The 17,862-nt window shown below is 39.1% G+C and overlaps 1 protein-coding gene across 4 annotated transcripts in view; it reads left to right on the forward strand.

The window, feature by feature from the left end:
- Nucleotides 1-2,834: 2,834 nt before the first annotated feature.
- The window catches only part of ALS2 (alsin Rho guanine nucleotide exchange factor ALS2), a 72,807-nt gene continuing 57,779 nt past the window's right edge, over nt 2,835-17,862 (forward strand). For 3 of the 4 annotated variants that reach the window (XM_039257393.1, XM_039257396.1, XM_039257397.1), the window contains exons 1-2: nt 2,835-2,909; nt 17,606-17,685. In XM_039257393.1, coding sequence (XP_039113324.1) covers nt 17,666-17,685 — 20 coding nt within the window. In that variant the 5' untranslated portion in view covers nt 2,835-2,909; nt 17,606-17,665. Of the gene's footprint in view, nt 2,910-3,177; nt 3,340-17,605; nt 17,686-17,862 lie in introns of those variants that run through there. The other variant, XM_039257394.1, reaches the window with a different exon arrangement.

Here is a 17,862-nt window from a genome sequence, read left to right on the forward strand (position 1 = left end):
GGCCTGGAAGGTCCCAGAAGGCTCTGCTCGTGTTTGGCACTGTAATACTCTTCCTTGTGGCCTATCTCTTCACATTGTCTCTTACCAACCTGTAATACAGTTGAAGCTTCTTTAGAACATGGCAGCTGCCTTCTCAGAGGGGGATGTGGAAGCTGCCAGTTCTTTAAGGCCTTGATTCAGGAATCTCAGAAGTTCATTTCTGCCATAGCCTATTAGTTTAAAAAAAATCACAAAACTAGCCCATAATGAGGTGAAGAGGAAATAGATTTCATCTCTTGACATCAACAGCGGCATTTGTCTACATAGAGAGAGGAATTAATAATAGCTGCCACCTCTAGAGACTGAGGCGCAAGTTCCACCAGAACAGAGATCCTTCTTTGTTTTGTTCATTATCACACCTCTGTAGTGTCTAGAAGAGTGCCTGACACACAGTAAGTGTGCAATAAATATTTACTTAGTCCAAGAATTAAGGGACAGGTGAAAGCAAGTCTGAAAAGGCAAAGGAAAGGTCTGAAGGAGTTGGGGGAGAACCCAGAAGGAGTGTGCCCCAGAAATCAAGGAGGAAATGAGGGAAAGGAAGACTGAAAATTATATACTTCTGTCACATTTAGAAGTTTTTTAAATAAGTAAAAAGTATATTCAAACCGTATTTGTAAAGTTACAAGCTCAAACGGTGCAATATGCCATAGAGTGAAAAGTGAGTTTTCCTCCCACCTTTGTTCCTAATTCTCCTTTCCAGTGTCAGTTACCTTCTAATGTATCTTTTCAGAGCTCGTATATGCATATAGAAAGACAAGGATATATACCGTTCTCTCTCAAACACACACACCTAACACACAATTGGTGGACTACAATAAATATGACTCAGCATTTACCTTTTTTAAATCTTAACCTAACTTCCAGGCCATTCCACATCAATACAGATAGATTATTCTTTCTTTTAAACAGCTGCACAGAATGGTTCTTTTCTCAGACTGTATCACTAGATTCCAAAATTAGGAGGTGACTACTGGTTTCAGTCGATCCAAAAAAGTAGAGATTGCAGACTGAGATGAGGAAGATCGGGAGGTCAGAAGGTAAAGGAAGAAAAGTAGGTTGCAAACAAAAGGACAGAAGAAAAAGACATTAAAAATGTGACAGGTAGGAATAGGGTTATATACTGAGGAATAAAAGTAATAAGAAAGGGGTGCCTGGGTGGCCCAGTCAGTTAAACTACCTTGATTTCAGCTCAGGCCATGATCCCAGGGTGGAGGATAGAGCATGGAGCCTGCTTAAGATTCTCTCTCTCTCTCTCTCTCTCTCTCTCTCCTCCTCTGCCCCCTCCCCTGCTGGCATGCTCTCTCTAAAATTAAAAAAAAAAAAAGAGTAGTAAGAGAACCAGAGATTGAAGATATACAGAAGGAAAAAAAAGAAAGAAAGAAAACAATATACAAAAAGGAAGGGATAAGTAATGGGGCAAGATCTCTAAGGAGATCGGAAGGGATCCTGAATTCAGGTGGAGGGATTAATCTTGAGAGGACAGCATATCTCTTCGAAAGGGAAAGAGAGAGAAGGAAAGGAAGGTAGGTAAGGGCTGCAGGTAGGTTTTGGAATAGTGGTTACGGAAATTCATCCCTGGTGGTCTCGCTTTATTCAGAAACAAAGGAGACAGTGTTGTTGTTTTTTTTTAAACTGTTTACCAAAGGGGGTGAGTGGGTAGGGCTAAGATATCAGTATGCGGGGGTCGGGAATAGAAAGGGAAGGGAAAAGGAGAAAATCCTAGTAGCGATGTGCTAAGGATGTGTTTGGGCTTAGCAAGATTGCCGGGCCGCATGGAACTCCCTACTGAAGTTGGACACCTTTGGTTTGCTGTGCTGCCCATTCTCAGAGCTATGTTGTTTTCAGCACTGGTATAAGAGTGGACGAGGTTGTCTGAATTGTTGCAGACTAACGATTTTGCAGGTGGGTGGAGGATCAAAGAAGCAACCAAGCTGAGGATGAACGTAATAGACCCATTTATGCATAGGAACTTCACAACTTGACTGCATTATCTGTCGCCGATGGTCTGAATACAGGTTTGCAGGCCCAGCGACGGCACTCTGCCTAGCAGCAGAGTTAGCACCCACTGTATGCCAATGGTGGCAAGCTCCGGAAAATCTTCCTGAGAGGACTTGCCAACTGCAAGATGAGTCGGGGTGGGGCTGTGGCTACGAAGAACAACAGACTGTCGTGCAACTGTGCGCTGAGCACGCAAACAAGTTTTACTCGGATTGTACACTGGGGAATCCTGTTGGGAATCATAAAAGACCAATTCATTTCCTCCTACCCCACTTCACCCTTCGGGGTTGCAAGCAAGTAAACACAGTGTGGACACTAAAGCCAACTGGCGCCGCGTGGCGATGACGTCATCTGCGGGGGCGGAAGCAACTACTGTTTGTGTGTAGTCCGTAGAAGCAGTTTGAAGATATTTTCATATATTCCCTGTAAACAGTAGCGAACTTATTCATCTGACTTCTGCAGTTTGAGGTGGCAGCAAAATGTCTGCAGCTCCCAATCACGCTCATCACCACCTGTTACCATGGAAGCGCTAGGGTAGTTAGGACCCGGCGACTGCGTGTTACGTCATCGCCCAAGCGCATGTAAGGACTGGTGGCTCCGCCCTGTCCTAAGGGAGGGGCTGTACTCCTGAGGACTTTACCCACAGTGCCCAAGGACTCTTGGATAATTTTGATCGCTATCAGACGCCGTCGGCGTCCAACCCTACCTATTTTTCAGGGGCAATCCCCGACCACCTTCACCCAAGCTAGCCTCCCTGCAGCCCCGCCCCCTCCCGGAGGCCCCGCCCCTCGTGAATCAGCTGATCTCAGGGACCCGCTGGGTTGTGAAGCTCCCGCCGGATGCAGACTGGGGTGCTGCTGGTGGAGCGTCAGGTGAGCGAGGGTGAGTCCCCGCTCGGCCCTTGGCTTCGCAGGGCTGATCTGCTGGGCTCTCCTGTGTGCGGGAGGCCGGGGGTCCCAGAGAGAGGCAGAGGCGCAGGCCGAGGCCCGGGAGCGCGTTTGGTGAGTCACAGAGACGGCGCCCGCGTCTTCCAAAAAGCCTGCGTCCGACCGACTGCGCCTGCCTTCCAAGAAGCATCGGTCGCGGCCCCTTGTCCCGGCCCCAGGTTCTCCCACTCGCCCCTTTACCTCCCTCCTCAGACGGGGCGCCACTCCATTGGTGTCAGCGGCGCGAAATTCTTTCAAGACCCCCCCCTTCCCGCCTCCACCCACGCTGCCTTTCCCTTACTTATTCATGAGGATTTATTGAATGCCCACTCTAGCCGCTTAGCAGATACACCGGAATCCCTGGCCTCGAACCTTGGTGAGTGTCCCAGGCGGGTTTGCCCCAGGGTGCAGGTCTCAGTGGGGGGTGGACCTAGTGTTTCGGTGGCTCGAGAGGGCGGTTGCAGAAAATGAAAATAACTCTGATACTGAGAATTAGTAGTTTAACCAAGTACTTTCACGTGTCAAGTGAACCATCAGAGAGTGAGAAGTTCTTTCAAGAAACGAACGACAGGAAAAGTAACGTAGTGTCTCTCATTAGGAAATGGTACTGGCGCTGGTGTTGGTCCTTTGGGTAATAGGGCTACTTTAAAGACAAGCAACTCTAGGTTGGCAGAAGTGTTGTACTCCTGCTTAGGGCTTTGATGATGAGGGAAGAGGAAAAACACACTGGCTCAAGCGGCATATTCAAGTACAGTAGTCGCTCTAGTTTAGGAGGGAAAGGGAAATAACTGTTAAACACAAACGCAGATCCTTAGTCTATTGCCTTTTAGATTTGTTCGTGGCCATAAATGTTCTTTAAAAGGATTTAAAGAGTAAAATTGTGTGATGTGTTTTTATTCTGAACAGGTATCAAAATTCAGCAAGGTTATTGGTCCAGTTTTTCCCCCAGTTTATCAGATATGAATGATTTAGAGTGACTACTTGACCTTTGAGTTAATGAGAGTACTTAAGCGATTTAAAGCAGTAAAAGATTGGTTTTTACAGTAAATTGGAATATTTTAATCTCAATAATATAAACATAGTGGTTAAGATCCAAGGCTTTGAATATGGGCATGCCTGACATCACATCCACTTATATCTTTAACTTGGGGAAAGTTACTTCTCTGTATCATTTTTTTTAATTCTGAGTTTAGAATTAAAGTACCTTCCTCATAATAGCGCCTCTACACTTAATGGTTCGTGTATCATATCTATTAAAGTGCCTAACAATGGTAAATGTTTAGTACATACTACCTAATTTTATAATCATTTCTTATTCCACTATCTCATGATCCACACTGACTCACGTTCTTCTAAATGGGAAAGAGAACTGAATATTTTTAGAGAAAAACTATAATTCACTTTTTATTTTTTATTTTTATAATTAATTTTTAATTTATTTTTTGTTTGTTTTTAAATGTTTATTTTGGGGGGGGGAGGAGAGACAAGGGGAGGGGCAGAGAGACAGGGAGACAGGATCAGAAGCACGTTCTGTGCTGACAGCAGCAAGCCTGATGTGGGGCTCGAACTCATGAACCCTGAGAATGTGACCTGAGCCGCAGTTGGACACATAACTGACTGAGCCACCCAGGTGCCCCTAGAATTCACTTTTTAATTCAAAGGATGGTTTCCGGATAATTTTATAATACATTGACTTATAGTTATAGAAAATATGATTTTTGGTTGATCTGTAGTAACTTTGGGATTCAGTAAACGTATTTTAATGTGGAGGACATGCTTTTGGAATCTGTACATAATTTAAATTTATTACTTAGTTTGCAAATTATGTCTAGTATTGGTATATTCAAGGTTCATAGTTGTAGCAAGAAAAATTCAAAGCTGTTTCACAGTATTGACATTTGAAAAGATAACGATCCAGAAAATAAAGTACCAAATGGGTCATTTTACGGGGGTTGAGTTGCATCATGTAAGCCTCTTGTTTTTTAAGTAGATATAAGCAATGTGAACTGGAATCCCTTCTGTCCAAATTTCAGCCTTTCAGAATTTAGGTTGTCATTTGAGACACCTTTGGGCATTTTGACTGTTAAAGACACAAGAATGTATTAAAAACTTGACCAAGACATGATTTCAGTTTTGTGTGGGTGGGTGGACAGAGTACTATTCATCTTCTACCTTTTCTTTTTTTAAAAAAAGCATGAGTTTATTTATTTTTTAACTTTTTAAAAATTTATTTCTGAGAGAGAGACAGTGTGAGAAGAGGAGGGTCAGATACAGAGGTAGATACAGAATCTGAAACAGGCTCCAGGCTCTGAGCTAGCTGTCAGCACAGGGCCCGATGTGGGGCTCAAACCCACGAACCATAAGATCATGACCTGAGCCGAAGTCGGACACTTAACTGACTGAGCCACCCAGGCGCCCCAAAAAAGGCATGGGTTTATGCAGTATTGCTGCATCCATTCTAAAGGAATTTCCAAAGACTATGTCTGACTTGTAAAAACCTTCTATTAATTCTGTGTTAATATAACACTAGGTAAGATATGAGTGAAAAAAAAACTATGAAAGAAGGTAAAGACTGGTGATTATTGAGATGATGTAAAAGAAGGCCTACTTTTATGAAGTATGAGGTTGAACCCCTTTCACAAACACTCGGAAGAGTGCCGTGAGGATTTTAATGATTTTTAGATCATTTAGCCCTTTTTATAACTTCGTGGAATTAAACCTAGCACATATTCCACCTGTATTAGAGATTTTTCTCATAGAGCTTTTTGGGTTTTTTTAAACAATTTTTTTTGCTTGTCACTCTTCTCCATTGATAACCAGATAATTCAGTCATCTGTAATAAGAAAGTAGTAGATGTTGTAGGATATCAGTCCTTAAGAAAATCCATTGGCATAACCACAAATAAAATACCAACAAATTCTGACATGGTTCTTTTTAGTGTTGCATTTATTTTCCTATACCATCTCTATGTCATAGTGCTGCCTTTACATTATGTCTTGATGTTTGCTGCATCACACAATTGGTAGATTAGCTGAATAGTTGGTAAAGTAGCTGAACTAATTGATCCAAGTGGGTAGAGCAAAAATATTTGAATCAGTCAGGTAATTAGTACCTGTTTGCGTTTTTGTAGAGTTACTCTTTAATATATTAAAGACTTTTTTTTGAAGAAAATGTACATTTCTCTCAACTCCTACGAGCAAAAGACTGGGTCTGTTTCATAGAATTTCAGTTGGCCACCAGTGAACTATGTTCAAAGAGATCAACTTTAGTCTCATTAATTCCACAAATTAATCAACTCATGCTTCACTTATTACATATTACTTATAAAATTTATTTATTAAATACAAATTATTAAATACAATTCTTTTTTCTTAGTCATCAGTTCTTCTTTTCACATGATCTCCCTATTAGGAAGGTGGGGGTTAGACCCAATAATGATCTCTGGGGTGGGTAACTTTCATTCCAGGGTTCTTCTACAACCTAAATGTTCATTGAGCTGAATTCTTTTTTTTTTTTTTAATGTGTTATTTATTTTTGAGAGAGAGATCGAGTCAGCACGAGCAGGGAAGGGGCAGAGAGAGAGGGAGACACAGAATCTAAAGCAGGCTCCAGGCTCTGAGCTAGCTGTCAGCACAGAGCCCAACATGTGGCTCGAACCCACGAACTGTGAGATCACGACCTGAGCTGAAGTTGGACGCTTAACTGACTGAGCCACCCAGGCGCCCCATTGAGCTGAATTCTTAACTAAACTTAGGACAGTTGCCGGAGCAAATATGTAACAAAGATGATAATAGAAGCTCTTTAAATAGCAATAAAGTAAAATAATCCAGCTGTACTTTAGTGGGAAAGGGGTAAACTGTAGTTTATTAATACAATGAAATACTATTCCTTAGTAAAAATGGTCTATTATTAATGTGGATATATCTCAAGTGTATAATATTGAGTGAAGAAGCAAGCTGCCAAAGTTGCCAAAGGATATACATACTATGGTGCATTTATGTAGTTTTTTCTTTTTCTTTTTTTTTTTTTTTGAAGTTTATTTATTTTTGTGAGAGAGCATGTGCATGCCTGCAGGCACTGGAGGGAGGGGCAGAGAAAGAGGGAGAAAGAGAATCCCAAGCAGGCTCCACACTGTCAGCACAGAGCCCAACTCTTGTCCCTGTCTTAGGAGCCAACCATGAAATCATGACCTCAGCAGAAAGCAAGAGTCAGATGCTTAATAACTCAGGCACCTGGTATTTATGTAGTTTTAAAACAGGATAGCTTACATTGATACATTGTATATTCATACACCTGTATCTAATGAAAGTATAAGAACAAATATGGAAATGAGACACATTAAGTTTAGGAATAGTGGCTAACTCTGGGAGATAGGCTTGGGTATAACTTTCAGAAATCTGTGACACTTTTCCTTCTATTTTAAAAACAGCTGAAGCAAATATAAAAATATGTTAACATATGTTAAAACTGGTAGGTACATGGATTTGTTCATTTTTTTTTTTTTTACAGATTCATGTATGATTAAGATAGTTCGTGAAACTAACACTTGAAATTTTTTAATTTTAATTCTAATTTAAAATCTATATAATTAAATAGAAAATTTTTTAAGATACAGTTTTTATCAGAGTACCTGTATAGCTCAGTCGGTTAAGAGAACAGCTCTTGGTTTCGGCTCAAGTCCTGGTCTCATGGTTTGTGAGATCAAGCCCCATGTCCAGCTCTGCGCTGATAGCGCAAAGCCTGCTTGGGATTCTCTCTTCCTCTCTCTCCTTCTTCCCCCTTCAAAATAAATAAAGAAAACATTCTTTTAAAAATATAATTTTTATGTATAATTAGGGCTCTCTTACAGTTATGTTTTCTTTATTTTACATTCTAGTCTCAAAGTAGTTGACTCTGGAAAAATAATTCCTTTCTTTCTGCAGTAGGAAAAGAATGTGTCAGTGCAGTTCCACTGTGCAAAGCTTTTCTAAGGAGAGGAGACAGACCAGTTATTTAGTCAATTTTATTTTGCTGTTTGACTTGTGCCCCTGGGAAAATGCTTCTCTTAAGATGAGGAATACTCCTTAAAAGGCTGCAGAGGAATTTAAATTCTAGAGACTCTTGGGGAAGGCAAACATATTACTTACTGATCATGACCTCTCAAAGGATAGGGAAGCAGATTATATCATAAAGCTTTAAAAGGAATTTGGACAGAGTGACTCAGATGCAGAATTACCACAGATATCATGTGGTCATTTTAAAGTTTGGGTTGGTTACATTTTATTACAGTGTGGTAAAACTGATTTTATACTGTGACTCCAGGTATCTAGTTAATGCTGAAAGAAAATTAATTTTCTCTTTATAGGTATTAATAAGTAAACATGATGAGAATGTGTTAAATGGTGTAAGTAGTAAATAGTAAATTTAATTGCCGATCCCTAGTATAACCTCAGTATTTAAACTTATGAGTTAAATAATATTTTATTCCTAATCAAGAATACCTGTTGCTAGCACTTTAAAAGTAAGTGAAACTTATATCTCCAGAGCACTTTTTTTTGTTGTATATACTCCCTGTTGAGTTATGTGGCCCTGTGATTACCTTAAGCACTAGATGTTACTGCTTTGTAAAATAAGACAACATATATTGAGCCGCATTTCTGTAATATTGCCTTTTTTAGAAAAAACTTGTGGCCATTTAAATGAAAGAACAGTAACAAAATATTAATAAATAATTTGTATCAAAATTTTAATTCTATCATGTAATAACAGACACAAAATGTTACAGTACCTGAGATTTGAAATTCAATTCCTAGTATTTTTTTTCTAAATATAGTTTATTGTCAAGTTAGCTAATATACTGTGTATACAGTGTGCTCTTCGTTTTGGGAGTAGATTCCCATGATTCATGGCTTACATACAACACCCAGTGCTCCTCCCAACAAGTGCCCTCCTCAAAGCCCATCACCCGTTTCCCCTCACCCCTGCCCTTCTCTTCAGCCCTCAGTTTGTTGCATATTATAAGTTTCTGCTATAAGTAGACACTTTTGTGTCTGATATTGACTTTTATTACAGATACTAGAAATCTTCTACATCATTTGGAAGTCCATGGATTGGAGTTTAAGATAAAGCTCCATCTTTCACTGAGTACTCACTTAAATGTAGCCTGCTTGTACTAGTGCTTACTCTGGTTACAAGAATGTATCAATGAATAAGTCATAGTTTTTGACCTCCAGGAGTTTATAATATATTTTAAATCAATGACTTTGTGAGTGCATTATTCTATTAGTAACAACATTATAGATAATAAGTACTTTCTAGGCTAGCCTACTGACTGACTATTCAGTGCATTAACTTACTGGATTCTTGAACTCTGGGTCAGTATTTAAGGGGCTAGTCAGCTCCCATAGTGGTATCAGGCATTGCCTTCTCTGTTCCAGTTAGAGCTGGAGGACTAGGATTTGAGTGGCCTCAACTTTTGATGGTGGTTGGTTTGTCAAGGCTGCAGTGGAAGGTGAGTGTTCCTCAGCCTTCATTAATGGATGGTAAAGGCTTTGGTGGTGGTATATCCAGGAAGTAGCAGTTGTTGGTGTATAGAATAGTTGTAAGTCAGGTGTTTGAGTCAAAAGTTGCCTTGATCTATGTGTAAATATATCGACTGAGTCTCTAAAAGAAAATATTTGTTCAGGAATAACCATGTGTGCAATTCCATAGTGTCTTAAAGTATTGTTTACTGCATTCACAATATAAACTGTGGTTACTTCATTTTAATAAAATGCAGCCAATTCAGACTTAAAAAGAAAGTGTAAATGACTACATGAAATCTGTAGTAATTTTGGATTCATTTTGTGTCCAAGTTTCTTTTTTTTAAATGTTTTTTATTTATGAGAGAGAGATTGAGAGAGAGACAGTGTGAGCAGGGCAGGGTCAGAGAGGGAGACACAGAATCTGAAACAGGCTCCAGGCTCTGAGCTAGCTGTCAGCACAGAGCCTGACGCAGGGCTCGAACCCATGAACTGTGAGATCATGACCTGAGCTGAAGTCGGATGCTTAAACGACTGAGCCATCCAGGCACCCCCCAAGTTTCTTTTAGGACATTATAATACAGTTTACCACTTATTTATTGTCATCCTGTCTTAATGTCTTGTCATTCTCTTCTCCAATTATCATTAGTCTTGTAGCTACAATTATTGCAATTGTTTTGATCAATATACCTATTTTATTTTATTTTTATTTTATGTTTTATTTTTTAGAGAAGGAGAGAGTCAGCATGAGCAGGGGAGGGTCAGAGAGAGAGGGAGATACAGAATCCGAAACAGGCTCCAGGCTCTGAGCTGGCTGTCAGCACAGAGCCCGACGCAGGGCTCTAACCCATGGACCTTGAGATTATGATCTGAGCCGAAGTCGGATGCTTTACCGATTGAGCACCCAGGCACCCCTCAATATATCTACTTTAAACCAGTGAGATAGGAAAATAAGACTGAAAGTGCTCAACTTTGCTGCTTTTTTTATGCTTTCAAGGTGCTGTCTATAGAGAGCCCTCATTCTTATCAGAAAAGACAGAACATGATAGCATGTAAACTCCTTAAGGACAGGAACTCCTTTATGTGAGCCTAATCTATTTACAGATATTTATTGAGTACCAACAGTATAATTTATCAGGACTATGTTAAGCAGCTGGGCTCTACTAAAGAATAAAATATTTTTGGCTTTCAAAGAAATTTTAGACTGGCATACTTGCAACATAATTAGATGAAAAAAATACATGTGGTGTTGTTGAAATTTTAGCACTTGAGAGTTAATATACTTATGACTTGCAGATTTATCTTTCACTAAATCATTAAGGGAAAAGGGCTTTATCCAGAGAATAAAGTTTATTAGAGATGAATAAGCAAAATCTTACATGATTTTAATTCTCATTTTGCATTTGAGAGAATAGTCCACTAGCACATTTCTTTTCCACATTAAGTTTTTTAAAATTTATATTCTGCCTTGTTTCTTTTTTTTTTTTTAATTTTTTTACTGTTTATTTATTTTTTGAGGGAGAGATAGAGTGTGAGCAGGAGAGGGGCAGAGAGAGGGAGGGAGACACAGAATCTGAAGTAGGCTCCAGGCTCCGAGCTGTCAGCAGAGAGCCCGATGTGGGGCTTGAACCCACAAACGGTGAGGTCATGACCTGAGCCAAAGTCAGATGGTTAACCGACCGAGCCACCCAGGCACCCCTATTCTGCCTTGTTTCTAAAAGAATTTAATGCAGTACACGAAAAGGTATAATATGACAAGATAAAATAAAACAACAGAATAACTAGAGCCAGGAGTGAGATTAGAATAGATAGCGCACATATACTGTGAAGTCCTAGTTACTTACAGATGCCATCCTATGAGACTCTGTCTCTCTTCACACTAAATCTGTAATCCTGTCTGTATCTGTTAAATATATCTGTTTCCTTTCTTATTGAGATGTCAGCCCTTCCTCTTGCAAAATATCAGTCACAAAACGTGTTCTGGAAGCCATCCTCTTTCATTTTGTCCAGGACTTTGGTTCTGCCCTCTTGCATCTAGGATTGATTTCATGGTCAATGCAGACATGTTCAACTCTCATCTCCCCAAACTTACACATACAGGAAACACCCTTTATCTTCACATTCTTCTCCAGCTTCTGCTCTATTTTTCTGTCATTTCGACAGTGTTTTTCAAAAGAATTCTTTATATGAACTTAACTTTCTTATCCTCACCCCCTCCATTTATAGTCAGCCTACTCCAATCTGGCTGTCAGTCCTCTGCCACCACTGAAACTGTGACCTTGCTCAGCATTGATAGCTGTGTTGGTATATCCACTGGTCAGATTTTAGTTCTTAACCTATGAGAGCCCAGCTGCATTGAGCTAATTGACCAGGCCTTCCTCCTGGAAACACTCTGCTTTGCTTTTATGTGCCCCACAGACTCATGCTTCTTCCACTTCTCAGGTCACTTCACACTCAGTTGTCATTGCTTGTTCCTCTAGGTGCAGAAGCTCCTTACAGGTTGGTCCAGTCCCTTTCCTTTCTCTTATTACATACCCAATGATATTATCCATTGCCTTGATTTCACATATTATCTATATGCTTTCCCAAGTGTATATCAATAGCTGAGACCTTTTATTCTGAACTCTCTACTCACATATTCAGCTGTTCTTGATAGGTACTCTAGGATATCTCACTGCCATCTTGAATTGAACATAAAAAAATTTTTTTAAATTTTTAAAAAACCTTAACCAGAATCTTATCTTCTCCTTCAGAATCCTATCTTTTTTACTTTTCTTCAGTTTGGTAAATGTTACTACCAACACACAGTTGTTCAAGGCAGAACTTAGAAATCATTTTTGAGATCTCCTGCTTCTTTATCCCCCACTCACATCTGTTATATCACCAAGTCCTAGTTGTTTTAGGACAAAAGACCTCTCTGATTTGTTTGCTTGTTTCTCTTTTACCAAGTTGGCAGCCTTTTATGAAATTTTAAAAGAGCCCAGGCTTCCTTCTTCCACTGAGAAGATGAGCCAAGTGAGTATTTGCAGGCAGGCTACTCCTTGCAAAATTAATTTGGGCACTATATGCAAGTTATGTTTACCATAAAACATACTTAAAGCTTTTGAGACAAATGTAAATCATCACCATTAGAATAGTTAAAGCATCTATAGAAGATCTTGTAAACAACACAGCATCTATCGAAGATCTTGTAAACAACACAGCTTTCTAGTGTACTCTTCAAGATGAAGTTGATGTTAAAAGTACATAAAAGGAACTAAAGGAAGTATAAAATAGTTAAAAGTTGTGGACTTCCACCAAAAATGATAGTTGTGTTAGAATACCGGTTCCTGGGCACCTGGGTAGCTAAGTCGGTTGAGCGTCCGACTTCAGCTCAGGTCATGATCTCATGGTTTGTGGATTCGAGCCCCGCATCGGGCTCTGTGCTGACAGCTAGCTCACAGCCTGGAGCTTGCTTCTGATTCTGTGTGTGTGTGTGTGTGTGTCTCTCTCTCTCAGAAATAAATAAAGCATTAAAAAAAAATTTAGAATACGGGTTCCTAGTGGCGACTGGATGATTTCAGTCAGTTAAGTGTCCGGCTCTGGATTTCAGCTCAGGTCATGATCTCATGGTCTGTGTGTTTGAGTCCTGTGTTGGGGATTCTCTCTCCATCTCTCTCTGTTCCTCCCCCACAAAGATAAATAAACAAAAAGAATACAGGTTCCTGATCCCTTTCTTGGAACCCTTGAGGCAATATATGTTTTAGAATTTAGGATTTTTTTTTAATCTTTAAAGTATATAAACCATGTATTATATAATACTTCCTATGAGACTTTTGGCACTACCTCATAATCATATAAATATTTCTATAGCAAAATATGTGAATATTCACACTAAAGGGGTAAAAACTAACCTCATATTAGTTCAGGTCAGATTTTGCTGTCAGAGAAGTTTTTCTTTTCTTATTTTTTTTTTAAGTTTTTCTTTATTTGTGCGAGAGAGAGAAAGAGAGAATGAGAATGAGTAGGAGAAGGACAAAGACAGGGCCAGTAGATCTGAAGTGGGCTCTGTGCTGACTGAGAGCCTGACTGGGGGGCTCGAACTCAGGAACCGTGAGATCGTGACTTGAGCTGAAGTTGGATGCTTAACCAACTGAGTCACTTAGGTGCCCCCAAATAAGTTTAGATCAGATCAGATTTTGCCATCAAAAGAGTTATGAAAAAGCTTTTAGTTTTCAGAAGTTTTGGACTTTAGATATCTGATTAAGGTATTGTGGATCTGTAGATAATTTGCAACGTTTTCTAGGAATAATTTGGACACCTAGACCACATTTTTTTAGGGCACTCCTGGATCATGGTGTTAAAAGTTTACCTTCTGCTTGTACAATGTAGCTTATTTCTCTGTTGAGTGGAGCGGGGGGGTGGGGGGGGGTGTTCCAGTGGGATTTAAAGGTGAAGTCAAATCTTAAAGGACTAAGGTTTGCTTGTTGTTGTATTTTATTTTAAATGTTTACTTATTTATTTTGAGAGAGTGCGAGCAGGGGGAGGGGCAGAGAGAGAGAGGAGAGAGAATCCCAAGCAGGCTCCATCTGCCAGTACAGAGCCCGACTTGGGGCTGAATCCCATGAACTGAGATCATACGGACTATGAGATCATGACCTGAACCGAAATCAAGAGTTGGATGGATGCTCAACCAACCCAGCCACCAGGTGCCCCTGCTGTTTGTTTTAAAGGGCCATCTGAGAGTGTAATTGCTTTACATCTCAGTGTAAAGGAGATAATTTGTAGTATAGAGTAATAAACTTTAAAATGAATCTAGTTTTATTCTGTGATTCATAGAACTTAATAGCTGGAAGGGATGCTAGAGTCTACTTTGCTCATTTTACAGGTGACCTTGATCTCTAGAAAGGCCATTCAAGGCAAAAGAGGATCCCAGATTTTACTGTAAAACACACAGTTTCTTTCTTTCTTTCTTTCTTTTTTTTTAATGTTTATATACTTTTTGAGAGGGAGAGAGAGAAACAAGAGCATGATTTGGGGGGCAGGGCAGAAAGAGAGAGGAAGACACAGAATCTGAAGCAGGCTCCAGGCTCTGGGCTGTCAGCACAGAGCCTAATGCAGGGTTCGAACCCACGAACCATGAGATCATGAGCTGAAGTCAGATGCTTAACTGACTGAGCCACCCAGGTCTCCCAAACACACAATTTCTTTATCGGAGCTAGTTAACATAATAAAGGCCTATAAAGCAAAGTTACTATAACAGAAGAAAAGTAGCAGAGTTTAGGGATTCTGTCCCTCAAAAGAATGTAGACTTGAGAACCTTAAAATTCACCTGGCAAGATATATCCCCAGAAGAAGCTCCATGATTAGGCAATTTTATAACAATTAAAAATGTGAAGCAATGAAAGAGCAATTAAAGTGTGGAAATTTAAATGCTATTTGAATGCTTGAGACAAATCTTAAAGATTTCCTGGGTTAGGGATCATAAAAATATTAAAAAAGAAATTTCAGGTTTACTCTTTCTGTATGGATGCATAGTTGAAAGAGAGTGTTAGATTAAATAGAGTTGGTAAATGCCACTTATTACATTTACCAACTCTATTTAATCTAACATTCTTTTTATAAGAAGAAGATAAGCTTCCCACATTTGTCTGCAATATTCTTTCTTAATTATGTTTCCTTAGCAGTCATTTCTCTTTTTCCCATTGCTCTTTTTAAGTCTTTTTAAGTCTTTTAACTGTCTTCTTAGAAGTCAAACCTATTAAATACCATTAAAACAAAGTGAGAGATTTATAAATACTGATATAGGAAGATATGAAATAGTATATTAGCTGACTCTCTGTTGCTGTTTAACAACTTGCTACTAATTTAGTGGCTTAAAAGTAACACAGACTTATTATTTGCAGCTCTTTAAAAGTGTGACACCAGTGTCACTGGGCTAACATCAAGGTGTCAGCAGGGCTACTTTCTTTTCTGGAGGCTCAAGGAGAGAATCTGTTTCCTTGACTTTTCCAGCTTCTAGAGGCCCCCCACATTCTTTGGCTTATGCTCCCCACTTTCTCTTCTTCAAAGCCAGCAGTATAGCATCTCTCTGACCATGCTTCCATCATCACACCTCTTCCTCTGACTTTCTTCTGCCTCCCTCTTCTACTTGTAAGGATGTTTGTGATAACCACCCAGATAATCAGGGTAATCTCCTTAGGGTCAGCTGATTAGCAACCTTAATTCCCCTTTGCCATTAACCTAATCTATTCACAGGTTCTGGGCATTAAGATGTGGACATCTTTGGGAGCCATTATTCTGTCTAGCATATGTAGTATTTGTACTGCCTAGTATATTTAGTTATTTACTATAACGAAAGTTTCAGAACAGTTTGTATGGTTTTAATTCCATTTGGATTTGAAAAAAATGTGTGGTGGTGAAAAATATGGCACAGGATGAAATCAACATTAAGAAAACTCTGTATTCAAGAAATGGACACTAAAAGACAAAAAAGTTGACTGTTTTGTTCACTAAAAGGTTCTCAACATTTTTGGTTGTCAGGCATAGGATAAAATTCACTTCACATTGAGTGAATCAGTGATGGGAGGCAAAGTATGCTTGTATGCTTCCACAGCCTCCCAGAGGAGTTCTCTGGTTTCTACTGGGTATTTACCTTGAATCAGGGGAGCAGGTAGTTACCCCTTGATCTTTGGCAGATAAGCACAGGTTAGATCTGGCTTCAGAATTTCTCTCTAAACCATGAACTGTACATTTTACTAAAAGCTAATTATCATCACACACAAGGTATAATACCACTTCATCATATTTATTAAATTAATAGCATTTACTAAATCCATTCAGGTATATGTTTTGTTTACATAGCACCCTTCATCCAACTTTGAATGATTCACCATCTTTCTAAAATCAGCATTAGGTAGAGAATAATTTCCTCCGAATATACAGATGGCAAACAGTAAGAATTCACAGGCAACCTGGAGTAAACAGATGGCTCTTACATCACTCCTGCTGGTATGGGCTGTTTTCAGACTACTGTGACCATGCCATATCCTTTGCAGAAAAATCATAAATTTGGCCCGAATATTTTTGTGGTTCTCACAAATAAAACATCATTGCCTCTATTTTCATGACTTTGGTATTCTTAAAAATGTGAATTTTTAGTTGAAATGCATTGAGCATTTCTGTCTGCTTGTTTATATTTCTGTCTCTTTATTAAACAACGAGTTTCTAAACTGATGGGTCGTGATATTTGTACCATAGTTTTCATATAGCTCTTCATATTAAATGGTGGGTTTTCAAACAGATATTTTATTTTATTTTATTTATTTATTTTGATAGAGAGCAGACAGGGGTGGGGTAGAGAGAGAGGGAGAGTGAGAGAATCTCAAGCAGGCTCTGCACCGCCAGTGCAGAGTCCCCTGTGGGGCTCAAACTCATGAACCTTGAGATTGTGACCTGAGCTGAAATCAGGAGTTAGATGCTTAACTGACTGAGCCACCCAGGTGCCCCTGAAACAGATATTTAAAAATCCAAACTTCTTTCTTCCAGCCCTTTGCACTATGGTTTTAAATTGAAGTTGATTTGGGAAAAACAATGCTAGTTCCAAAAAATAGAAAACTTTCTAATTTTAATGATGTGATTTTTTGTGTGCATTGTTGAAAAACATAAATTAAAACTATTTGAGTCTGATACATTACTGAAGAGAATTTAGAAATTCTTTCCTAATTGGAAATTGTGGCTTTCCTTTCATAAAACCATGTTCATGTGTTCCAGAAGCATTTTAAAAGTAATCTTAATGTGTATGAAATGAATATTTAACGCAGTGAGTTTTCAGATTGAACTTCCTTCTTCATAATAAAAAACAAAACCAGTTGTCTGACAAAGTACAGCTTAATCGTAGGTAGTCTTTTCTTCCTTTGACATTACATTGGATGGTTAATAGGCATTTTTATAAGCTCAGTGAGCAGTCTCAGTCTAGATATTCAGCTTTGGCAGGCAGGATATGAAATAGTTGAAATAGTTTCACTGCATATTTATTGCCCAGTGAATGTGCACTTGTTAGAGGGCTGCCTTTTTTTTTTTTTTTTTTTTTTCAATCTGAGGAATGGAGTAGCAAAATATTCTTTCATTGCTCTTTGTGCTTACCTGTTCTTTGCCATCTAGGTCTTTACATGCCTTTTGCAAAAAAGAAATGATTTGGTGATGGAGAGCTGCCCCTGACCGATGGACTCAAAGAAGAGAAGGTAAAACCATTTCTTCTTTCTTCCTTATCTCTTTAGGATAACACAAATGACTCCACAAATGTGTAGCTTCTCTTCAGTTTAATTTTCTTGTTCATGATTAACAAGTAGGAATATGACATTTGTGTTGATTGGTAAAGAGAGAAAGATACTAAAATCTGATTAATGACAAGCTTTGTT

The sequence above is a fragment of the Hyaena hyaena genome, unplaced genomic scaffold, assembly GCF_003009895.1.
Source record: "Hyaena hyaena isolate Hyena2069 unplaced genomic scaffold, ASM300989v1 scaffold_615, whole genome shotgun sequence".
In the NCBI taxonomy this organism is placed as follows: domain Eukaryota; kingdom Metazoa; phylum Chordata; class Mammalia; order Carnivora; family Hyaenidae; genus Hyaena; species Hyaena hyaena.